This window comes from Nerophis ophidion, linkage group LG13 (genome assembly GCF_033978795.1).
Source record: "Nerophis ophidion isolate RoL-2023_Sa linkage group LG13, RoL_Noph_v1.0, whole genome shotgun sequence".
Taxonomy (NCBI): Eukaryota; Metazoa; Chordata; class Actinopteri; order Syngnathiformes; family Syngnathidae; genus Nerophis; species Nerophis ophidion.
Genome location: NC_084623.1, coordinates 37,917,188 through 37,944,019, shown reverse-complemented (window position 1 = coordinate 37,944,019; position 26,832 = coordinate 37,917,188). Strand labels below are relative to the sequence as shown.

At 38.6% G+C, this 26,832-nt stretch overlaps 1 protein-coding gene across 1 annotated transcript in view; it reads left to right on the top strand.

The window, feature by feature from the left end:
• Window positions 1–26,832, top strand: part of pxylp1 (2-phosphoxylose phosphatase 1) — a 67,979-nt gene that overhangs the window by 24,969 nt on the left and 16,178 nt on the right. Inside the window, exons 3-4 of the mRNA XM_061918871.1 lie at window positions 4,872–5,060; window positions 21,090–21,216. Coding sequence (XP_061774855.1) covers window positions 4,872–5,060; window positions 21,090–21,216 — 316 coding nt within the window. The remainder of the gene's footprint in view (window positions 1–4,871; window positions 5,061–21,089; window positions 21,217–26,832) is intronic.

Sequence of the window (26,832 nt, the reverse complement as noted above, 5' to 3'; positions counted from 1 at the left end):
ATTCTCACGCCACACTTGACATTTCTCCATTGAATACTGTATATTTATTTTCTTCATAATAATAAACTTAGGGCCTCGCAGCTTGTGTAGGTCAAGTAACTGATTGATTGACCAAGATAACCAAGCCTTAATCTAACCAACCACGGGCAGGCACCACGAATTGTAAACCAATCAGAAGCAATGAGGGGTGGGTCTAGGCGTCTGCATTTTTCACACACCTCAACGGAGTGTTGCCAATTCGTCAACTTTCTTGCTGAATATAGTGACTTTCCAACTCCTCTTGGTGACTTTCTTTCTCCATAGCGATTAGCCACAGATCTAGTGACTATTTGTAATGTTTTGAAGACATCAAAGCACATATCACTCTGCAGTTAATGTTTTCAACAAACAGCAGGTGCTGCCGTGAGCTACTCCTCACATCCCTAACTGTATACACTGTATAACAGAACTTTCCTCCAGAAGGTCTTATCTTTGTCCATGTGGACAGCAGCAAACTTTAGACAAGCCTTAAAGTGTCGCTTCTGGAGCATGGGCTTCCTTTTTGCATGGTAGCCTCCCAGTCCATGGCGATGCAAAACACGCTTGACTGTGGACACTGACACCTGTGTTCCAGCAGCTTCCAATTCATTGCAAACCTGCTTTTTGGTGGTCCTCGGTTGACTCTTGATCATCCTGACCTATCTTCTCTCAGCAGCATGTGATAGCTTGGGTTTTCTTCCTGATCGTGGCAGTGACAAAACTGTGCCATGCACTTTATAATTAAGAACAATTGTTTGCACAGTTGCTCTTGGGACCTTAAGCTGCTATGAAATGTCTCTAAGTGATTTTCCTGATTGGCTTCAGGGTGGAAGAGGGGTTAGTGCGTCTGCCTCACAATACGAAGGTCCTGAGTAGTCCCAGGTTCAATCCCAGCCTCAGGATCTTTCTGTGTGGAGTTTGTATGTTCTCCCCGTGAATGCGTGGGTTCCATCTGGGTACTCCGGCTTCCTCCCACTTCCAAAGACATGCACCTGGGGATAGGTTGATTGGTGACACTAAATTGGCCCTAGTGTGTGAATGTGAGTGTGAATGTTGTCTGTCTATCTGTGTTGGCCCTGCGACTTGTCCAGGGTGTACGCCGCCTTCTGCCCGATTGTAGCTGAGATAGGCACCAGCGCCCCCCCCGACCCCAAATGGAATAAGCGGTAGAAAATGGATGGATGGATGGATTTTCCTGATTTGTGCAAGTCAATGATTCATTTTTTCAGATCTGTGCAGAGTTCCTTTGACTTTCTGATTGTCGTGTTTGTAATCGAGTCTAATGACTGCATCACATGAGCCCTATTTAAACGGGTTCAAAGAAGTCAATAGGTGTTGTTAATCATAATCACTCACATGAAGTTAAGATTGATAATGTATGTTGCTGTATGTATACTTTTGACAGAGCAGATTTGGTCACATTTTCAGTAGACCCATAATAAATTCATAAAAGAACCAGCCTTCATGAATGTTTTTGCTCCAATCACTCTATCACAAAAAAATAAGAATTGTAAAACTTATTGGAAACTCAAGACAGCCATGACATTATGTCCTTCACAGGTGTATGTAAGTGTATTAATTAGTTCTGCTTGGAACCCTAAATATTCACTTATATCAATGTTTCCCATTTAATGTATTGAAATTCAGTTATTCAATCAACACCACAATTTTAACATGTATTATATTTTTAATAGGAAAAAAAATACTTCTAGATAATAGATGGTGTATCAAAAACGTCCATCCATACATGCATCCATTTTCTACCGCTTATCCCTTTCGGGGTCGCAGGTGGTGCTGGAGCCTATCTCAGCTACAATCGGGCGGAATGCCTGGTACACCCAATTTAGTGTTGCCAATCAACCTATCCCCAGGTGCATGTCTTTGGAGGTGGGAGGAAGCTGGAGTACCTGGTGGGAGGGAACCCACGCAGTCACAGGGAGAACATGCAAACTCCACACAGAAAGATCCCGAGTGCGGGATCGAACCCAGGACTTTTGTATTGTGAGGCAGACACACTAAAAACAATACGATATAATGTTCTACAATTAACTGCAGTAGTTTTTGGAGTACTGTTGTAATAATTACCTTGAAAAGCATATTTCTACCGCATCTCCTGTGAGCTGCTTCTCCTTCCATCACACTATCAGCAGCTTCTCCATATTTTCATGGATAGATGTCCACGCTTTTATTTCAATGCTTTTTGGTTGCCTGTATTGTAGCCTTTATCGACTCCTTCTATTATTTTGCCAAGTTGGTCATGTTTTTTCGATGATTTCTTTATTTAATTTGCCTGTTTTTCTTAGCACTGCCCTTAACACTCATTTTCTTAGTTTTCATGGTTGGAAAAACAAATGTCTCGGTAATGCTTGTGGGCGAGAGACTGGATCTTTGCTATGCATTTGCTATGCCAACTAGCAGCGGGGCGGATCATAACCGGAATTTTTGCTCATGACGTAAAGCAGTGGTTCTCAAATCGGGGTACGCATACCCCTGGGGGTACTTGAAGGTATGCCAAGGGGTACGTGAGATTTTTTTTAAATATTCTAAAAATAGCAACAATTCAAAAATCCTTTATAAATACATATATCGAATAATACTTCAACAAAATATAAATGTAAGTTCATAAACTGTGAAAAGAAATGCAACAATGCAATATTCAGTGTTGACAGTTAGATTTTTTGTGGACATGTTCCATAAATATTGATGTTAAAGATTTCTTTTTTTGTGAAGAAATGTTTAGAATGAAGTTGATGAATCCAAATTGATCTTTATTACAATCCTCAAAGTGGGCACTTTAAGTTGATGATTACTTCTAAGTGTAGAAATCTTTGTTTATAATTGAATCACTTGATTATTTTTCAACAAGTTTTTAGTTATTTTTATATCTTTTTTTCCAAATAGTTCAAGAAAGACCACTACAAATTAGCAATATTTTGCACTGTTATACAATTTAATAAATCAGAAACTGATGACATAGTGCTGTATTGTACTTCTTTATTTCTTTTTTTCAACCAAAAATGCTTTTCTCTGATTAGGGGGTACTTGAATTAAAAAAATATTTATAGGGGGTACATCACTGAAAAAAGTTTGAGAACCACTGACCTAAAGCATAACAATTAGCCGGGTGACTGCTCGAATCCCAAAAGTACCTTGTGAGCTGTACATGTAACAATGACAAAGCCCTGCATGGTCAGACTGATTGGGGTCTATCTCTAGCAGAATTATGTATTCATGTATTTATATTTAATTATATACAGTTGAAGTTTCCAGTTGTGTCTGCCATAAGTTGGATTTGGACATTTGAGAGCCAAAGGAGCCTTTGAGTTCCTTTTTTTGGGGTCATAGAGTTGGTTCCTTTTGAAAAGCTCTCCCTGTTTCTACAGCCTCTAAAACAACCTATTGGAGATTCTCCCGGTGATCCTGTCAATGCTGGTGTCAAGGCAACTTTCTACTTGCCATTGAGTGTTTTAATCCGCTCAGCTGTTGATATGGTGATGAGGTGAACTGTGAATACCCTTTCCCCCCCCCCACATTTTTACTTTAGTATCTCATTCACATTTAGAACTACTAAAAATTTACATTTCATTTTGCACTTTGATCGCTCTCCTTAATTGTCTCAAGTTAATGTTATTTAACAAATCTGAGATGGGGATTTCTGGTGCTGTTCTCCAGTGGTTTCCTTTTTATATAAATGGATTACCTTTTAATGTTGCTTTTAATGATGTAATTCCCAATGTGTCCAACCTGTCATGTGGTGTGGCCCAGGGTTCTGATCTTGAATCTGTTTTATTTTTGTTGTGTCTGATGCAGCTTGAGAGGTTGATCAGTAGTTTTAAAAATGTTTCTTATCATTTCTATGCAGATGATATTCAACTGTTATGCTCCTTCAATGATTAATTGTTTCACGTTTTATCTGAGTTCTTGGAGTACATATCCTGTATTAAAAACTGGTTGTCATTAAATTTCCTCCAGATACATTTTAACAAAACGGAAACTCTGATAATTGCTCCCCGATAAAAATCTCCCCCTGATCAAGAACTCCCTTGCTGCTCTGGGTGCATCTGTTAAAAGCAGCCTCAGAAACCTTGGGGTTGTGTTTGATCAGTCCATGTCTTTGGAGGGTCACTGCCATCAACTGACCAAAAACTATTGTTATCATCTCAGAAATATTTCTAAAATAAGACATTTTTGGTCAAAATTATGATCTTGAAATGATCATTCTCGCGTTCATTTCATCTCATATTGACTGTTGCAGTTCTCTTTTAATTCTTTTCAACAAGTCAACGCTAAAGAGACTTCAGACTGCACAAAATGCAGCTGCCAGACTTTTGACCGGTGAACCCCTATTTTACCCAGTCTTCATTGGCTTCCAGCTAAATTCTGCATTGAGTTTAAAATTTTAGTCCTGACATTCCGTGCATTGCATGGTGGGGCCCCTCAGTACATCACTGACACTTCAGCGCGCAGCCTCCGGTCTTCAGATCAGGGTCTTCTAAAGATCTTAAAAAATGTTTTAAAACCTGTCTAGACCTGGCCTTCCAGGCTATAGCTCTCATACTCTGGAACAATTTGCACCAGTCCCTCCGTGATCTTGACTGTGTTGAAACTTAAGAAACATTTGAAAACTTCTCTTTTTAGTAAAACTTCTAGTTAATGCACCTTTTAACTATCAATTTTAATCCACTTTATATCCTTTTTATGATGTTGCCCCTGTTGTTTTAATTTAATTGTTTTACTTCACCTATGTTCTGTACAGCGCTTTGATTTTATCCGTGAAAAGCGATTTATAAATAAAATGTACTTACTTACTTACTTACTTAATTATTTGGCATTCTTTGTCCTATTTTCTGCAGTCAGTGAAATCACTACGACTCCTGTTGTGGAGGAGAAACCCCTTCAGGCTGCAAATGGAGCTGTCGGTGTGTCTCAAGTCAAGAGCAGAAAGCGAATATTTCAGGTGCCTCAAACTCAGAAGCCCAATCCCATAAAGGAAGCTTTTGGCTACTGCAACATCCCAAATCGCACTGAACAAGCATGGGAAGGTGAGACCACAAGAAGAGTGCGATCGCCCTTGTTTTTCAAAACCTATTTATTTGCAAAAACGTCAAAGTGTAACACTGAGGAAAAAAAAACATGTTTGAATATTTTTTAAATCATATAGCCCATTTTCCCAGTGAATGTTCTGGACTGTGCTGTATTATATAATGTTCATAACATTATATTAATGTCTGCGGTGAGATCGCGACTAGTCCAGGGTGTACTCCGCCTTCCGCCCGAATGCAGCTGAGATAGGCACAAGCGGCCCCCCCCATGATCCCAAAAGGGACAAACGGTAGAAAAGGGATGGATGGATATTAATGTTTTTTTTAGCTAAAAATTAGCATCATAACGCCTCTTCACACTTGTCATGTCAGTTTGCACTGATTAATGGTAATATAATATTTCAAATTAGGGATCAGTATGAAACGATTCTTGCGAAAAGTATGTGAACGCCATTGCTGATTAGTGTCTTTTAAACAATGATCCCCTCTGGCTAAAACTGTACTTACGGTACTCTATGTGCCCCGGCTGACAAGGGTCTAGCAGCTAATTATGTAAGTCCATACATAGTGTGGAGCCGCACCCCTAGCTAATAATAATCACCTCCATTACGGAAAATAAACTGCATTTTTTAGTATCTTAAAGCTGGGGTACCTAAGTTGTATTATATTTATTTAAAAAAAAATCATATCATTATATCGTTACAGTAATAATTTATGAAAAATTAGTACATCTGTGTGCCTTATAATTAAATATTTTAGTAAATAAAGCCTTGTAAGACAAAATACTTTGTCTTCGTAGTGGTGAACCTCTGAAGATCCAACTACAGGGTTTAGAGAAACAAGCGATGAGCAGAGCCCATGAAGGAGCATGCAAACTTTTTTCACCCACCTGGAAAGAACGCAACACATGCGCTTTCTGTCACAGCATATACAGCTAAAAAAAACCCAAAAAGAAGAAATCAGAGGAAGAAAAGAAAGACTACGTAAGTTTAAAAAAAACAAAACAAAGAGGAGCCAATACTCTTCATTAGTCTGCCTTGAATTGACATGAATCATGGCTCCAATACGAGATATGTCAATTGAAACAAAGGAGACAGTTATCAAACTTACTCACAAATTTAAATCATCAGGAAATCTTGCAAAATATGTTAATTCTTCAGTCAGCTGTGTTTAAAATCTGGACCATGTACTGTACAAACAACATGGGAAGGTTCTAAAAGGTAAGTATACCGGTAGACCAAGGAAACCATCAAAATGTTAAGACAGAGAACTTAAAGCAATATGTTTTAAAAAGCAAAACAAATGAAGAACAAATGGGTGGAAACTGCCGTCACTGTTTGTGACCGAACTGTAAGAAACCGTTTAAAGTAAATGGCATATAAATACAGAAAAGCTAAATGAAAGCCATCATTAACAACTTAAACAAGGTTACGATGAGCTAAGGGAAACAAGGGTGGACTATGAATGACTGGATACCAGTCATATTTAGTTAATAATCTTGAATCTGCATTGGGCAAGGTGATGATGCTGGAACTTTTGTTTGAAATCTTTGAAGACGACTGCCTGAAGAACACATGTTTGTTTCCATTCCCATCAATGGAAATATGTTTAAGGATGATGACATTGTTTTAAAGATGTTAATGCATCTTGCCATCAGTAAAAACCAAAAACTTTGGAGGAAAATACTTAAGGTACATGTCAAGTCCTGCAAATAGTCTGGATCTCAATCCAATTGAAAACATCTGTGGTGGAAATTGAAGAACATGGTCCATGACAACCCGTAAAGCTGATTTGAAAACAGCAAGAGTAGTGTTTGTCACTCGTTCATGCCTCACACTGCAAAAAGTCAGTGTTCAAAAACAAGAAAAAAAAATACAAAAGTTAGGGGCATTTTACTTGAACTATGCAAAATTAGCTGCCAATACAACAAGAAAATTTGGCTTGTCAAGACTTTCCAAAACAAGTAAAATTAGCTAACCTCAATGAACCCCAAAATACCTTAAAATAAGTATATTCTCACTAATAACAAGTGCACTTTTCTTGATAGAAATAACACATTTGAGACCTTTTACTAAATATGTTGAAAAACATTCTTAAATTAAGTAAATGCTAGTGCCATTACTATAAATCTTGACATAATGATATGCGCTCGGCATTACATTTCTTGCATTTTCCCATTGATAAAATGACATTGCGCCAGTGCGTGCTCTTTCAGTGAATTAGTGCGCAACGAAAAAAAAAAAAAAAAAAAAAATATATATATATATATGTGTGTGTATATATAATTTTTTGAAGAATTTATCTGAATGTGCATGAACTATTTCTGTTTAAAATAAGTCAAAATGTCACATGTTAAATGTTTAAATATTAACTGTCACTTTGCTGTACTGTGCAAACTTCACTACTATATGAGTACGTATGTTCTACTGTTTAATTGAAAATAAAACCGCAAATTCCATTTGGCTGTCATTTGTTTTCAATTATGAGACACAATTGTGTCAAAGTCATGATTTATTATTTCATGCTTGAAATTAGAAATTGTTACTTTAAGAAGATAGTTTTATACTTGTGAGTGTTTGACACAGCTTGGCAACAATTAATATTCTAGTTTCAAGCATGTTTTACCCTATATAGGTCATAAAATCTCGGCAACAAGCTGTAATATCTTACTGAGATAATTTAGGGCAACTTAAATACTTAAAACAAGTAAAACACTCTAACATAAGATTTGCTTAGTGAGAAGAATTATCTAACCAGACTGAAATTAAGCAAATATCACCCTTGCTTGAGATATTAAATCTTACTTAGATTTCAGTTTTTGCAGTGCAGAGACTGCAAAATGTTATCCAAGATTCCAATTCTCTTTTTAGAATTGATTGATTCTATTGTTCTTTCTACTCTGCTTGATCTATAAATGAAACTGTTACAACCGACCACATTTTATTGACTTGATTTATTTTATTGTAGAGAAGTTAAGTCCCTACCTTTAGTCAAAAGTGATTTATGACCCCCCATAAAACAATGATTTATGACCCTCAAGGTCAAAGGTCAATGATTTATGAGGGGTCAAGTTCAAAGGTTAATGATTTATGAGGGGGTCAAGGTTAAAGGTCAAGGTTAAAGGTCAGGTTCAAAGGTCAGGTTCAAATGTCAAGGTCAAGTGGGTGTGGCTTACCCGGAAGAGGGTGGAGTTAAGACCTGCGGTGGGAGTGGTTAAACCAGGAAGAGGGTGGAGTTTTAAACAGAAAGAGGGCAGAGTTAAGACCTGCGGTGGGAGTGGTTAAACCAGGAAGAGGGTGGAGTTAAGACCTGACAGGGAACAGAGGAGGGATCAGTTTTTTTAAGAAAGCAATGTCATCTGAGCAGCATGTGACCATATATTTGATAGTTTAAATGTTTACGATCGTTTGAAACAACTTCCAGATTTCGATGTATTGATGGCTGGGAATGTTACGTGTGGAGATGTGGACACGCACGCACTTCACACACACACACACACACACACACACACACACACACACACACACACACACACACACACACACACGCAGAGGAGGGGTACAAAAGGGAGGTGTAAGGCTTAGTCATTATTTGGAGCTTTATACGTTAGCGTAAAGACTTTGTTCGATTCGGTCATGATTAGTGAAAAGCCTGTTTCGATTGATAAAAATAATAAAACTTACATTGACGCTCCGCAAAAAAGTCGAGTGTTTCTAAATCGTATTCAGATGCCGCCGACCGAGTCTTTGCGTGAGAAATGGGATTTGGAAGGGTTAGGGATGGAGGGATCTTTTGGATTTGTATTCAGATACGAAATGGGTGATATCTGCTTATTTCAGCTAAAAGAAAGAAGAGACGGAAGCCCTTTCTCGATATTTTCATCGTTATCTACCGTGGATTGGGAAGTTTTTGGTGGACACGCACACACACGCACACACACGCACACACACGCACACACACTTCACACGCACACACACACACACACACGCACACACGCACACACACACACACACACACACACACACACACACACACACACATTCGTACGCACTGAAACAACTTCCATACCTCACGAAAACATATTTAAACAGATGGAAAAAACTATCGCAGAACACAGTGTCACGTAGCAACTGGTCTTTACGGTCGTTTGAATCAACAGGTCAGTTTGGGGGACAAAAGGAGGGTTCAGTTTTTACTGACTTCCCATCTGACAGTTTAAATGTTTATGACCGTTTGAATCAACAGGACACGCACGCACACACACACACACGCACGCACACACACTCACACACACACACACATACACACACACACACACGCACACACACACACACACACACACACACACACCACACACCATTACCTCTGCTTTACCATGTTATTAGACATTGGTTTAACTCCATTTAAGCATTTAAACGTTAAAAGCATTACACTTGTACGACGATGTAATACCTTTTTTTTTTTTTTAACAGCCGATGACGACGAAGTGAAAGACGATGAACTTTGCTTAAACGGTCTTACAAAGTTGGAAGATGATTTTCGAGGTGTGTTTAAACCTTCAAATTATTTAATATTATGTGTATTCATTATTTAGTTTCATAGAGGATTTGCCGTAAGATCCTAACGCGATCGTTTTAACCCAATCGCAGTCTGGTGAGTCAAATGATTCTCATTTTACAAGAAAAAAAACATGCGGTATACGATACATATATACATATATTTACTTACAGATTTTCCGTTTACATCTCTTGCTCACTGGTCTCCCTTAAAGCTGGCGGGTCCGTCAACGGCCGTTCCAGGCAGAGGAGAAGGCTTGATTGCGCCAAAGACTCCAGACATCGAATCCTTGCTCCGAGGGGAAATCATCGAAAACGACGGTGAATGTCCGACAGGCACCCGCTGTAAGTTTTTCTCGTTTTCTGAGAGCTCCTCTCACTCTAATGTCTTTCGCTCAAATGAATTTCGCGCCTAAGGGGAATGGGCGGGGACTGATTCCGGAGGTGGGCGGTTGTTTCCGCCAAGCAACCTTCTGGTTGAAATGGAGTGTGGACCAAGATGGATCCCTACTCTATATTCTTTTATTTAACCCAATGTTTTTTAAATACGTGTATAATGCTTTATATCCTATGTGTTGTGAATTCCATCCTACAATATCTTCCAAGGAACCCAAAGAAATGTTACCACACCTCCCGCTTTATTTATTCTATAGATTACCTGAACTATTTCATAAACTAAATCTTGTCTTGTTTCTGATGCTATGTTTTTTTATGCTCATCAATGCACTGTTGGACTGCGAGCACACAACTACTTTCCTTGCTTTGTTTTCCTCTATCCAGTTAACTGCCATATAAATTGCTACCAATTCCCCCGTAAAAACAGATAGTTTATCACTGATTATTTTATTTAATACTATGTTTCCTTGTGGGATAACTGCTACAGCTCTTACCTTTATTTTTTTTATATAGTTTTTGATGCATCCGTATATATCATATCTCAATCCATTTTTCTATCCGGTAACTATTTAAATTTCTATTCTTTAGTAATTGCATGTTTTCTTTTGGGTTATCAAACATCCACGGTGGTATTGCAGGCATTGGTACTGTAGGACTAACTTTAATATTGTCAATTTTAACTTTATTACATATGTCTCCTATAATCCACCCAAAACTATTCTTTTTTTCTTTTCTCTTTTTCTTGGCAGATTGGTAGCACTGGACAAGTCGGATATCCTTGCTTGGATCCTTTTAAAGTTGCCCGATAAACTGCTGAGAGTTGATCTCTCCTCTTGTCCAAAGGTTTTTCGTTCATTTTTACTTGTAATACTGGCACTAGGGTTGATGTAGTAGCTCCACAACATAACCTTAAAGCCTGTGACTGGATCCGGTCTATTTTCCCAAGTCATGTTTTTGAAGCAGATTGGTAAATAATGCATCCGTAATCAATAACAGATGGAATTAAAGTTATAAATATATACATGTATTGTTTTCAACGTTAACCTATCAGCCCCCCAATCATTACCCCTCAAAGCCCTCATTATATTTAACACCTTTTTACTTTTTCCCCTATTTTTTTATTTTCCGGAAGGAACACTCCTGAAGGAATAAATAAAGTACTATCTAATCTAATCTAATCAAATCTATTTTGCTGATGTGGGTTGACTAGTTCATATTTTTATCAAACCATATTCCTAAATATTTAAATACTTGTACCTCTTCTATATTTTCACCTTAGAGTTTTTATTTGGAGCTTGTTTGGTACTTTTGTCTTTGTAAAATGTATGACTTTTGTCTTTCCAACAGAGAATCTTAAACCTCAAGCCGTTCCCCAGTCTTGAACATTATTTACCACTTTGTTAGTTTTTTGATTATTTCTTTTGACTCTAAATAATATACTAGTCTTTCATTAATCTTTTTTTTTTCCATTACTTTTCCCCAAATTTATAATTTCCTGCCTCTTCCGGGTCTTACCCTGACTTGCATATTGGAATTGTTACCGCTAATTTTCCCCTCTGCCGGTCATTCTCCTTCTTCATATATCCTGTCATATCATTTCAAGACCACTTCTTTGACGATGCTACCTAAGTTTTTGATCATTTGATAACCCGCTAGGTCTTTCCCCGGTGACGTATTTTTAACCTTTTTCAAAATTCGAACCATTTCATTCAAAGAAAATGTCATATCCATAGTGTTGGTAAAGCTATTATCGTTGTCTTCCATCATTTCCCCAATATTTAAACTCATTGTTTTTTCTCTCTTTTGTTTTTCCACATTTCTCAAATTATCATTACTGTGCACTTTAACACATTTTTTTGCTAAAGGTTCTGCTGTTTCTTTACCCGTGACTACATCTTCTTTAATAAATGTGGCACATCATCCTCTTTACCCTTCATTCCTATCTTTACGAATCGTTATATATCCTTTTATTATAAAGTTAAATTTTGGCTTCAGCCCTGTTTCTTGAATACAAATTATACGTGGTTTAGTTTTCATATTTTTAATATATCCCTTTAATCCATGTTCGGTTGCTATCAAACTTCTGGCATTCCACCGGACCATTAACAGGGTGTTGGAATGTGGTAACATGACTCCGTCACGTCTACTCTCCGTAGTACAGCTTGCACCCGGTACCAAGATAGTTCTTTCAACAACTTTGATGCTGCTTTGACAATTATTTTGATCTTCTCAGTCTTATTTTTACTTTCATTTTGTATCAAAGTTGAGTTGTGCTCTCTGGTTTATTTTGCAAATGAACCGACAGAACATGATCATGTACAAGACTCGCCTACCCACAATGCACTGCAACCCAACGCTCCTGGTCGGATGTTTTTTTCGGGGTTCATGGAGAGATGCGGTAAAGAGTGGTAGCCAAGACACACGGTCACACACGGTCACACACGGTCACACACGGTCACACACGGTCACACTCGGCAATTATTTTGACCTGGGGAGCAGATATAGAGGAAAAAATGTGTCTGGGGGGCCGGGATATCTGATTTTCAGGTACAAAAAACTTCACAATGACACAAAATAAACACAACAGTTAAACCTCACACTAAAATCAAGACATTGACTTGTACGTTCAAAAGACAGAATAGAACAAGTCAAGACATGCAATGCCATCTACAAAATGTTATGTAAATGTTAGTCATTACACACGCGGCTATGGTTTTGATGTATTTGTTACAGACATGTTTACGTCAAGTAACATCACATGGTTCCATTTGCACCTTTCAACAAATCTGAAAAGGAATATTAAGAAGTAAAACTTATATTTAATCCTACCTCTTCTCCGAGCACACGGTGACCGTACATACGGGTCGAAAAATGTTGACCTAATTCAGCATTTCTCAAAGTGTGGGGAATAGAGACATGACAGGTGGGGCGCGAGGAAAGGGAGGACATTTTTTATTTTTGATTTTTTTTTACTATGCTTTCATATTCTATACACACTGTAAATCACTTTGTGATTCTGTCTGTGAAATCCGCCGTATAAATAAATGTAAATTACTTATTTTTCCTGTAGGCTTTAAATTTCTCGGCAGGAGCGAAAGTTTGACAGACATAGCAACAGTAACTTTTGCAGGCAGGGCTAAGAGGAACAAACTTTCGCGCGGATGGGTAGCAGGCTAATGTGCGGACCACAATTACACAAAATGGATACATTTGCAACTCGCACCTCAAAGGTCTGCGGAGAAACAAAAATATGACGGGTCTAATCAACCAAAAAGTCAACCTAAAAGAAAATATGGCGAAGGGTATCTTGCTCTTGGATTCACGGCAGCGGAGGTGGGGGCAGAGGAGAGACCCCTGTGTGTTCTTTGTCTAAAACGGCTAGCAGCAGACAGCATCAGGCCCAACAAAGCAAAGAGACAACTCGAGACCACACATGATGTCCAATAAATTGTTTTGTTGGGGCGATGGGGGTAGGTGGGCCTTGAGTCTAAAGTGGTGATGACAGAAAAAAAAAAAGTTTGAGAAGCCCTGACCTAATTGTACGGATCTCACTTTAAACGGCAAACCGATCATTTAAATGTTTTCACTTTGAATATGAAACGAGGAGTAAAATGTACAATATTATCAATTATTTCACAAGGACATGTTTTAAGGATATTGTACAGTATAATTAAATCTAAAATGAATGTGATCACTTTCAGGATCATTTTATTTTTAGCCAGTAAACAACTGTTATGTACTTTTGAATCGGGTTTTCCCCTTTAAATAACAAAAATTATAGAATTTTACAATATTCATTATTATTAAATATTAAATGTGCCAACTAGTTTTACTGCATACATCATTCCCCCTTTACCCATTTGTTAAAAAGACGAAAGTTGATGCGAACGCCTACGTGCTGTCAGAAAACTAAAAGAAGAAGAATGCCTTTGTGCAATTACTGCTAATAAATCAATAAAATGCATCAGTCAAATAGTACAGGCAACTTCGTTAACATGGAGCCACAGACAATTTCATTCAAAAAGTCCCAATTGCTAACATAAAGATACAACAACAAATAAAGGCAAAGAAGGCCTAGTAGGTAATTACAACATCAGACAAAGTATTAAAAATGTCGGTCCAATAACTGCACAGGGATGGGCAGAGCCAAAACATGTGTAGCAAGTAAGCTGGAGACTGTTGACACTGAAATAAGGCTATATGTGGCACAGATACAAGATTTATAAACTCTACTTAAAGCCCCACTTAAGAATTTTCAGTTTTGGTTTATATTGGCCGCACCAGTGAACCAAAGCGATGGCGTTTTCCCAAAAGGAAAACCACATTTACCATGAGGACTAGCGCATATAGCGTCCAACTGACACGATAATGCCACAATGATTCTGTATTACTGAACTTTCCACAGTAGGAACCTACATTCGTTTTCTACCACTTATTCCCTTTTGGGGACGTGGGGGTCGCTGGCGCCTATCTCAGCTACAATCGGGTGGAAGGAGGTGTACACCCTGGACGAGTCGCCATCTCATCGCAGGGTCAACATAGATAGACGGACAACATTCACACCAACCTACATATTTTACTCAAACCTTATATTTGCAGTTTGAAGTCACTGCATTGTTTTTTCCTTGTACAGTTCTTTTGAGTTTGTTGCGTGGTTGGTCAGTGTGGAACTGCAAAGTATCGCGCTGGTGGGTATTTATTGCTACCACACAAATTTCCAGTAGCTAAAATTAGTATTATTATTCTGATTTGAGCATTGAAAGTCACTTACTAGTTTAGCAGGAACAGATCCAAAGCAGCATTGGTCTAAAATCTCTTGTCTTTTGACCTCACGCAAGTTAGTGAAAGTCGTGCCATTGTTGATCCTTGATTGTCCCTCCCTTTTTTTTTTTTTTTGAAAACCCGATTCAAAAGTACATAACAGTTGTTTACTGGCTAAAAATAAAATGATCCTGAAAGTGATCACATTCATTTTAGATTTAATTATACTGTACAATATCCTTAAAACATGTCCTTGTGAAATAATTGATAATATTGTACATTTTACTCCTCGTTTCATATTCAAAGTGAAAACATTTAAATGATCGGTTTGCCGTTTAAAGTGAGATCCGTACAATTAGGTCAGGGCTTCTCAAACTTTTTTTTTTTTCTGTCATCACCACTTTAGACTCAAGGCCCACCTACCCCCAACGCCCCAACAAAACAATTTATTGGGCATCATGTGTGGTCTCGAGTTGTCTCTTTGCTTTGTTGGGCCTGATGCTGTCTGCTGCTAGCCGTTTTAGACAAAGAACACACAGGGGTCTCTCCTCTGCCCCCACCTCCGCTGCCGTGAATCCAAGAGCAAGATACCCTTCGCCATATTTTCTTTTAGGTTGACTTTTTGGTTGATTAGACCCGTCATATTTTTGTTTCTCCGCAGACCTTTGAGGTGCGAGTTGCAAATGTATCCATTTTGTGTAATTGTGGTCCGCACATTAGCCTGCTACCCATCCGCGCGAAAGTTTGTTCCTCTTAGCCCTGCCTGCAAAAGTTACTGTTGCTATGTCTGTCAAACTTTCGCTCCTGCCGAGAAATTTAAAGCCTACAGGAAAAATAAGTAATTTACATTTATTTATACGGCGGATTTCACAGACAGAATCACAAAGTGATTTACAGTGTGTATAGAATATGAAAGCATAGTAAAAAAAAATCAAAAATAAAAAATGTCCTCCCTTTCCTCGCGCCCCACCTGTCATGTCTCTATTCCCCACACTTTGAGAAATGCTGAATTAGGTCAACATTTTTCGACCCGTATGTACGGTCACCGTGTGCTCGGAGAAGAGGTAGGATTAAATATAAGTTTTACTTCTTAATATTCCTTTTCAGATTTGTTGAAAGGTGCAAATGGAACCATGTGATGTTACTTGACGTAAACATGTCTGTAACAAATACATCAAAACCATAGCCGCGTGTGTAATGACTAACATTTACATAACATTTTGTAGATGGCATTGCATGTCTTGACTTGTTCTATTCTGTCTTTTGAACGTACAAGTCAATGTCTTGATTTTAGTGTGAGGTTTAACTGTTGTGTTTATTTTGTGTCATTGTGAAGTTTTTTGTACCTGAAAATCAGATATCCCGGCCCCCCAGACACATTTTTTCCTCTATATCTGCTCCCCAGGTCAAAATAATTGCCGAGTGTGACCGTGTGTGACCGTGTGTGACCGTGTGTGACCGTGTGTGACCGTGTGTCTTGGCTACCACTCTTTACCGCATCTCTCCATGAACCCCGAAAAAAACATCCGACCAGGAGCGTTGGGTTGCAGTGCATTGTGGGTAGGCGAGTCTTGTACATGATCATGTTCTGTCGGTTCATTTGCAAAATAAACCAGAGAGCACAACTCAACTTTGATACAAAATGAAAGTAAAAATAAGACTGAGAAGATCAAAATAATTGTCAAAGCAGCATCAAAGTTGTTGAAAGAACTATCTTGGTACCGGGTGCAAGCTGTACTACGGAGAGTAGACGTGACGGAGTCATGTTACCACATTCCAACACCCTGTTAATGGTCCGGTGGAATGCCAGAAGTTTGATAGCAACCGAACATGGATTAAAGGGATATATTAAAAATATGAAAACTAAACCACGTATAATTTGTATTCAAGAAACAGGGCTGAAGCCAAAATTTAACTTTATAATAAAAGGATATATAACGATTCGTAAAGATAGGAATGAAGGGTAAAGAGGATGATGTGCCACATTTATTAAAGAAGATGTAGTCACGGGTAAAGAAACAGCAGAACCTTTAGCAAAAAAATGTGTTAAAGTGCACAGTAATGATAATTTGAGAAATGTGGAAAAACAAAAGAGAGAAAAAACAATGAGTTTAAATATTGGGGAAATGATGGAAGACAACGATAATAGCTTTACCAACACTATGGATATGACATTTTCTTTGAATGAAATGGTTCGAATTTTGAAAAAGGTTAAAAATACGTCACCGGGGAAAGACCTAGCGGGTTATCAAATGATCAAAAACTTAGGTAGCATCGTCAAAGAAGTGGTCTTGAAATGATATGACAGGATATATGAAGAAGGAGAATGACCGGCAGAGGGGAAAATTAGCGGTAACAATTCCAATATGCAAGTCAGGGTAAGACCCGGAAGAGGCAGGAAATTATAAATTTGGGGAAAAGTAATGGAAAAAAAAAAGATTAATGAAAGACTAGTATATTATTTAGAGTCAAAAGAAATAATCAAAAAACTAACAAAGTGGTAAATAATGTTCAAGACTGGGGAACGGCTTGAGGTTTAAGATTCTCTGTTGGAAAGACAAAAGTCATACATTTTACAAAGACAAAAGTACCAAACAAGCTCCAAATAAAAACTCTAAGGTGAAAATATAGAAGAGGTACAAGTATTTAAATATTTAGGAATATGGTTTGATAAAAATATGAACTAGTCAACCCACATCAGCAAAATAGATTTGATTAGATTAGATTAGATAGTACTTTATTTATTCCTTCAGGAGTGTTCCTTCCGGAAAATAAAAAAATAGGGGAAAAAGTAAAAAGGTGTTAAATATAATGAGGGCTTTGAGGGGTAATGATTGGGGGGCTGATAGGTTAACGTTGAAAACAATACATGTATATATTTATAACTTTAATTCCATCTGTTATTGATTACGGATGCATTATTTACCAATCTGCTTCAAAAACATGACTTGGGAAAATAGACCGGATCCAGTCACAGGCTTTAAGGTTATGTTGTGGAGCTACTACATCAACCCTAGTGCCAGTATTACAAGTAAAAATGAACGAAAAACCTTTGGACAAGAGGAGAGATCAACTCTCAGCAGTTTATCGGGCAACTTTAAAAGGATCCAAGCAAGGATATCCGACTTGTCCAGTGCTACCAATCTGCCAAGAAAAAGAGAAAAGAAAAAAAGAATAGTTTTGGGTGGATTATAGGAGACATATGTAATAAAGTTAAAATTGACAATATTAAAGTTAGTCCTACAGTACCAATGCCTGCAATACCACCGTGGATGTTTGATAACCCAAAAGAAAACATGCAATTACTAAAGAATAGAAATTTAAATAGTTACCGGATAGAAAAATGGATTGAGATATGATATATACGGATGCATCAAAAACTATATAAAAAAAATAAAGGTAAGAGCTGTAGCAGTTATCCCACAAGGAAACATAGTATTAAATAAAATAATCAGTGATAAACTATCTGTTTTTACGGGGGAATTGGTAGCAATTTATATGGCAGTTAACTGGATAGAGGAAAACAAAGCAAGGAAAGTAGTTGTGTGCTCGCAGTCCAACAGTGCATTGATGAGCATAAAAAAACATAGCATCAGAAACAAGACAAGATTTAGTTTATGAAATAGTTCAGGTAATCTATAGAATAAATAAAGCGGGAGGTGTGGTAACATTTCTTTGGGTTCCTTGGAAGATATTGTAGGATGGAATTCACAACACATAGGATATAAAGCATTATACACGTATTTAAAAAACATTGGGTTAAATAAAAGAATATAGAGTAGGGATCCATCTTGGTCCACACTCCATTTCAACCAGAAGGTTGCTTGGCGGAAACAACCGCCCACCTCCGGAATCAGTCCCCGCCCATTCCCCTTAGGCGCGAAATTCATTTGAGCGAAAGACATTAGAGTGAGAGGAGCTCTCAGAAAACGAGAAAAACTTACAGCGGGTGCCTGTCGGACATTCACCGTCGTTTTCGATGATTTCCCCTCGGAGCAAGGATTCGATGTCTGGAGTCTTTGGCGCAATCAAGCCTTCTCCTCTGCCTGGAACGGCCGTTGACGGACCCGCCAGCTTTAAGGGAGACCAGTGAGCAAGAGATGTAAACGGAAAATCTGTAAGTAAATATATGTATATATGTATCGTATACCGCATGTTTTTTTTCTTGTAAAATGAGAATCATTTGACTCACCAGACTGCGATTGGGTTAAAACGATCGCGTTAGGATCTTACGGCAAATCCTCTATGAAACTAAATAATGAATACACATAATATTAAATAATTTGAAGGTTTAAACACACCTCGAAAATCATCTTCCAACTTTGTAAGACCGTTTAAGCAAAGTTCATCGTCTTTCACTTCGTCGTCATCGGCTGTTAAAAAAAAAAAAAAGGTATTACATCGTCGTACAAGTGTAATGCTTTTAACGTTTAAATGCTTAAATGGAGTTAAACCAATGTCTAATAACATGGTAAAGCAGAGGTAATGGTGTGTGTGTGTGTGTGTGTGTGTGTGTGTGTGTGTGCGTGTGTGTGTGTGTGTATGTGTGTGTGTGTGTGAGTGTGTGTGCGTGCGTGTGTGTGTGTGTGCGTGCGTGTCCTGTTGATTCAAACGGTCATAAACATTTAAACTGTCAGATGGGAAGTCAGTAAAAACTGAACCCTCCTTTTGTCCCCCAAACTGACCTGTTGATTCAAACGACCGTAAAGACCAGTTGCTACGTGACACTGTGTTCTGCGATAGTTTTTTCCATCTGTTTAAATATGTTTTCGTGAGGTATGGAAGTTGTTTCAGTGCGTACGAATGTGTGTGTGTGTGTGTGTGTGTGTGTGTGTGTGTGTGTGTGCGTGTGTGCGTGTGTGTGTGTGTGTGTGCGTGTGAAGTGTGTGTGCGTGTGTGTGCGTGTGTGTGCGTGTGTGTGCGTGTCCACCAAAAACTTCCCAATCCACGGTAGATAACGATGAAAATATCGAGAAAGGGCTTCCGTCTCTTCTTTCTTTTAGCTGAAATAAGCAGATATCACCCATTTCGTATCTGAATACAAATCCAAAAGATCCCTCCATCCCTAACCCTTCCAAATCCCATTTCTCACGCAAAGACTCGGTCGGCGGCATCTGAATACGATTTAGAAACACTCGACTTTTTTGCGGAGCGTCAATGTAAGTTTTATTATTTTTATCAATCGACACAGGCGTTTCACTAATCATGACCGAATCGAACAAAGTCTTTACGCTAACGTATAAAGCTCCAAATAATGACTAAGCCTTACACCTCCCTTTTGTACCCCTCCTCTGCGTGTGTGTGTGTGTGTGTGTGTGTGTGTGTGTGTGTGTGTGTGTGTGTGTGTGTGTGAAGTGCGTGCGTGTCCACATCTCCACACGTAACATTCCCAGCCATCAATACATCGAAATCTGGAAGTTGTTTCAAACGATCGTAAACATTTAAACTATCAAATATATGGTCACATGCTGCTCAGATGACATTGCTTTCTTAAAAAAAACTGATCCCTCCTCTGTTCCCTGTCAGGTCTTAACTCCACCCTCTTCCTGGTTTAACCACTCCCACCGCAGGTCTTAACTCTGCCCTCTTTCTGTTTAAAACTCCACCCTCTTCCTGGTTTAACCACTCCCACCGCAGGTCTTAACTCCACCCTCTTCCGGGTAAGCCACACCCACTTGACCTTGACATTTGAACCTGACCTTTGAACCTGACCTTTAACCTTGACCTTTAACCTTGACCCCCTCATAAATCATTAACCTTTGAACTTGACCCCTCATAAATCATTGACCTTTGACCTTGAGGGTCATAAATCATTGTTTTATGGGGGGTCATAAATCACTTTTGACTAAAGGTAGGGACTTAACTTCTCTTATTGTTTTTTATAGCCTGAACATTGCTGTTTGAAATGAGTCCAATTTTGTGTCTTGCCTGTTATCATAATTTTTTCTACAAAATCAAACAACTGATTTAATATCCTCCAAGTCTGACGATTTCATTATTTTTGCCAGGGGTTGTGTTAATAGACTATTTTAAGACACCCCCATTTGTGAGAACATCGGTTTGTTTGAAAATCGAACAGTGCCAGGGGATATCGATGAAGAGTTTTGGTTTATGCTGAACCATATCTGGCACTTAAATCTAGTATTTACCCACTTGGTAAGTTAAAATACTAAAAGTTATGCAATATATTTGAAGCATAATAAGTGTAAATGATTCAAAACCTGTATATTTCACACTGTAACTTTCATGCAACTGTTGATACTCATTTGTTTAAATGCAATGCACTGTATGATGATAATGACTGTGCCTCTTCTAGGTCACAGTCCGGCAGACTATACGCTGCTGTCTGTCCAGATAATGATTCGCCATGGGGACCGTTACCCTCTCTACTTTATTCCCAAGACCAAGCGGCCAGCCATCAACTGTACCCTGTCAATTACCAGGTATGATTATGACTGGCATGCTGTAAGTGAAATAATTTTCATTGGCTGGAATGTGTCAATGAATGTGCAAAAAGCATGTCCCATATCCTTTTTTTACTTTCATGTAATTTTTTGTCATGTAATTTGCTTTTGTTTTACTTTGCTATATCGTTCATTCAAGATGGCACATCAGGAAAAACTTGGTTTTATAAAAACATGTTCATTTCGTAATCAAGGTTTTAATAATGTAGCGTGTTAGGAAACAGTACGGTGGGGTACCCAGCATGCCTTGTGGTATGTAGTTGGGGCTGTAATTTTGCATCTACAGTATATTTGTGTTTGTTTTGACATTTATTTTGATGTGCAGTCGATAAAGTCTCATCCAATGTTAACTTTGTGTTATTATTGTTGTTGCCCTATGAGTGAGGTAGGTTTTTGGGTTACAACATGTTCTTTTGTGCAGTGTAACAGAGTATTTGCAAAGTGATAGCTGTAAATAAAGGCCATTTCCTTGAAGTACCAGTAGAATGGAAAAAAAAAAGATGACTTCATATGTTTGTGTTTCATTGTATCCATTAAACCAATCCAATCTAATCCACTTTATTTATATAGCACATTTCAAAAACCAATAAAAGTTTTGCAAAGGGCTGCACAGGAGTTAAATTACACATTTAGAAGCAGGATAAAACTAAGGAAAGTCAATTGTAAAACAAACATTAAACTAAATAGAGAATAAATTAATAAAATATATAAAATTATGTTTTGAGACCTGATTTAAAACTTCCTAAAGAGGGAGCTGTCCGAATAGCAAGAGGGATATCGTTCCAAAGTTTTGAATCCACAGCAGGAAATGCAGAATGCCCACTGGATTTTAACTGGGTTTTTGGGACGTCAAGAAGAAATTAAACAGCTGACCGCAGAGACCTTGTGGGGGTGTACATTTTTAAAAGGTCTGAAATATTTTGTGCCGCTATGCCATTAACAGATTTAAGAACATCCATCCAATCCAAATGGATGGATGGACCCCCTGTGATCCCTTTTGGGGTCGCGGTGGGTCGCTGGAGCCTATCTCAGCTGCATTCGGGCGGAAAGCAGGCTACACCCTGGACAAGTCACCACCTCATCGCAGGGCTAACACAGATAGACAGACATCATTCGCAATCACATTCACACACTAGGGCCAATTTAGTGTTGCCAATCAACTTATCCCCAGGTGCATGTCTTTGGAGGTGGGAGAAAGCCAGAGTACCCGGAGGGAACCCACGCAGTCACGGGGAGAACATGCAAACTCCGCACAGAAAGATCAGGTGTGAGCATTCTGTTTTAATTTTGAGTCAAATAAAAGTGAATTCCGTTTTGTGCTCATTTAAGTTTAGAAATTAGAAACCATCCATCCATCCATTTCCTACCGTTTGTCCCTTGCCAAATTGTATTTACAATTTCCAAAGTATGTAGAAATACCGTCTAAACATCACAAATCAGACGGCAATTTTGAATATTCTTCTCCCAATGTCTTTGTCAATTTCCGTATATTCAGGGTCGGATGACGTCAGGATGGGAACGCTTATACACTCTGACCATATCCGTTGATGAGTCATATTGGAAATATACAAAAACTAGAAAGAGATGTGTTGTCAATCATTCACAATCCTTATGTAAGACATGAACATATGTTATTCTTTTTTTTATGCATTCTGAATCAATCCATCCATCCAATCGGAAATAGATAAATGAATAAAACATCCGCTAACAATAGAGTCAATAGGGGCTCTCTGTTCCGCCCACAAAGCCTTCCACATAACCATTCGAAAACAAAACCCCCATGCCAACATTGACATGAGAGCCCGGATCAGGATTACAACACGGTTTATTTTACAATAATTCAGCAGGTTGCTTTCCAGCAATAGTCTTTTTGTGTCTGTGTCAGACTCGCTCTCGCTCTTACTCCAGCTCGAACCAACTGTCTCCTCCCGGCTGCTGCAAATAAAGGCCCACCTGGGCCATCTACACACCTGTCGCTGTTTTCGAGGCCGGTCCTGGCACACCCCGTTCTGTGGCAGGCCAGCAGGTCACGCCCCCTCCACAGAATTATGTATTGGTTTTACGATTCATACCACCTACTGGACTGGGTTGCAGTGACAAGTTGGTCTCAGGCCGTCCCTATTGCCCATTGTTATTAAATAACAGCGAACAAGTACTGCCAAATCTTTTTGTGGCAAGCCGCCAAAAATAAATGAACGTAGGAACGTGCCTATCGATCAGCCACTGATCAATATCAACCAATATTCGTGACAAAAGTAAGTGATCATTATTGCCTTTTAATGGCGATCACAAACATTGATACCCTCTGGCTGACACTGTATTTATTCTAAGTCCCCGGCTGACAAGCAACTAGCAGCTAATGATGGGGCTTCATAGACAGTGTGGAGCCACTCCCCGAAATTAATAATTACCTCCACAGAAAATAAACTGCATTACTTAGTATCTTAGGTATCATTATCAAGTATCATTATCACTAAAGGACAAGGCATGTTATAAGATGGGATAGATTTTATTTATACCACAATGGGAAAAGTCTGTTGTTGCCGTGCAAACTCTACATCCAGTCACAACATTAGAACATATTGATTAAAAAAGCGCAGAGCAAGTCAGGACCAGGTATTGCAATAGCTAAGCTAAGCTTTGAACAAAACCAAGAAATAGGTACTGTGAAAACTTTAAGAAGTCTAGATGGAACCACGTTACTGCAGAAAGTAAGCAGATTTTAACAGGAAATTAACAATAACTCTACATTATACAGTAAGGGTCTTGATATGTACAAATATGACAACAATTGATGGTGTGTCAGCATTGTTGCAATTACTAAAAAACGCGTAAGATGATGGCTGATCGATCCATATATTAGTGGTGTCGATACCAAGGGTAGTATCAATATATGATAGATACTAGAGTCAGTAAGTCAATATTTTTATTGTCACTAGCTTGATTTCTTTTAAATAGTAGATATCTGTTTTAACTTTTGTTAGGTTATTGTGTATGGACTTTCTCAAATAATTGTAAGCAATAAAAGTAAGGATGTGTACCGAAATGTGTACTTCAATAGGTGCCGACCGTATTGCGTCTGTACTACCGGTTAACGATTCACGTAGAACAGGGGTGCACACACTTTTTCACCATGCAAGCTACTTATAAAATGACTAAGCCAAAATGGTCTACTTATTACACAAATGCAAAACATATATTTATTTATGAATATGTTGAGAATTCTTTATATGTACAATGTATGTTAACGTTTCTTGCAAAACCGAATGAGTCCATATTGCACAACACAATTAACTATGTAACTTTTTTGTCATTACCTTACTCTGATGACTTGCACTGGATGGAATCAATCAGGCATACATAGTTCGGGCAGTAGCTGCTGAGAACCGGCCACAAGCACACTTCCAAATGTCCATCAGTCATGATGGAACGGTACTTGAATTTAAAGGCTGACTCACATTAATAAGTGGAGCCGAAAGATGCAGTCAAGGGAGTAGCACATTTCCTCATGTTGGGGTACTTTTCCACTGTGAGTAAGATCCAGAGCTTATAGTTCTACCTTCTTTAAAGACTAGAAACAATGCTTCAATGAATGTCACTTTTACCATCGCTCCGTCTTGGAAGGACTTCTGTTCGTTTACAATGAAATGATTCATGGTGGCGACTTTCGAAGTTAGCTGTAAGAAAAATGACTGCTGCCCAGACAACTGGTATTTTAGTGCCTTCACCTTTCTCCTCCTCAGGTCGCTTGTCGGTAAGGTAGTTTTTATGAACTATCCGAAAATGCCGCTCCACATTTCCCTTCATTGGTAGTGCAAAGATAGTCTGACAGATGAGGCATATGCACATAGTGAAAAAAAAGTCCTCCTCCCATTCTGTATAAAAGTGAAACATTTTTGGCTTTTTGCTTGCTCCAGCTCTTCCACTCATTTTTATATCCTTTCTTAAGTTTAGAGAAAAAAAGAAAGGCTGGTAGTTTTGCCGCATTTGGCCTACGCAGTCAGTGGTGTGCCGTCAGGGCTGATGCTGAAGTCCATCTTTTTTAATGCCATATGATCTACAAACCCCGTTTCCATATGAGTTGGGAAATTGTGTTAGACGTAAATATAAACAGAATACAATGATTTGCAAATCCTTTTCAACCCATATTCAGATGAATGCACTACAAAGACAAGATATTTGATGTTCAAACTCATAAACTTATTTTTATTTTGCAAATAATAATTAACTTAGAATTTCATGGCTGCAACACGTGCCGAAGTAGTTGGGAAAGGGCATGTTCACCCCTGTGTTACATCACCTTTTCTTTTAACAACACTCAATAAACGTTTGGGAACTGAAGAAACTAATTGTTGAAGCTTTGAAAGTGGAATTCTTTCGCATTCTTGTTTTATGTAGAGCTTCAGTCGTTCAACAGCCCGGGGTCTCCGGTGTCGTATTTTACGCTTCATAATGCGCCACACATTTTCGATGGGAGACAGGTCTGGACTGCATGTGGGCAAAGAAAGTACCCGCACTCTTTTTTTACGAAGCCACGCTGTTGTAACACTTGTCTTGCTGAAATAAGCAGGGGCATCCATGATAACGTTGCTTGGATGACAACATATTTTGCTCCTAAACCTGTATGGACATTTCAGCATTAATGGTGCCTTCACAGATGTGTAAGTTACCCATGCCTTGGGCACTAATACACCCCCATACCATCACAGATGCTGGCTTTTGAACTTTGCGCCTATAACAATCCGGATGGTTATTTTCCTCTTTGTTCCGGAGGATACCAGGTCCACAGTTTCCAAATATAATTTGAAATGTGGACTTGTCAAACCACAGAACACTTTTCCACTTTGCATCAGTCCATCTTAGATGATCTCGGGCCCAGCGAAGCCAGTGGTGTTCCTTGGTGTTGTTGACTCGCTTTGCATAGCAGAGATTTGGCTTGCATTTACAGATATAGCGACGAACTGTAGTTACTGACAGTGGTTTTATGAAGTGTTCCTGAGCCCATGTGGTGACATCCTTTACACACTGATGTCGGTTTTTGATGCAGTGCCACCTGAGGGTTCAAAGGTCTGTAATATCATCGCTTAAATGCAGTGATTTCTCCACATTCTCTGAACTTTTTGATGATTTTATGGACCGTTGATGGTAAAATCCCTAAATTTCTTGCAATAGCTAGTTGAGAGATGTTGTTCTAAAACTGTTCAACAATTTGCTTACAAATTGGTGACCCTCGCCCCATCCTTGTTTATGAATTACTTAGCACTTCATGGAAGCTGCTTTTATACCCAGTCATGGCACCCACCTGTTCCCAATTAGCCTGCACACCTGTGGGATGTTCCAAATAAGTGTTTGATGAGCATTCCTCAACTTTATCAGTAATTATTGCCCCCTTGTCCAACTTCTTTGTCACGTGTTACTGGCATCAAATTCTAAAGTTAATGATTATTTGCAAAAAAAAAATGTGTTTCAGTTTGAACATCAAATATGTTGTCTTTGTAGCATATTCAACTGAATATGGGTTGAAAATGATTTGCAAATCATTGTATTCCGTTTATATTTACATCTAACACAATTTCCCAACTCATATGGAAACGG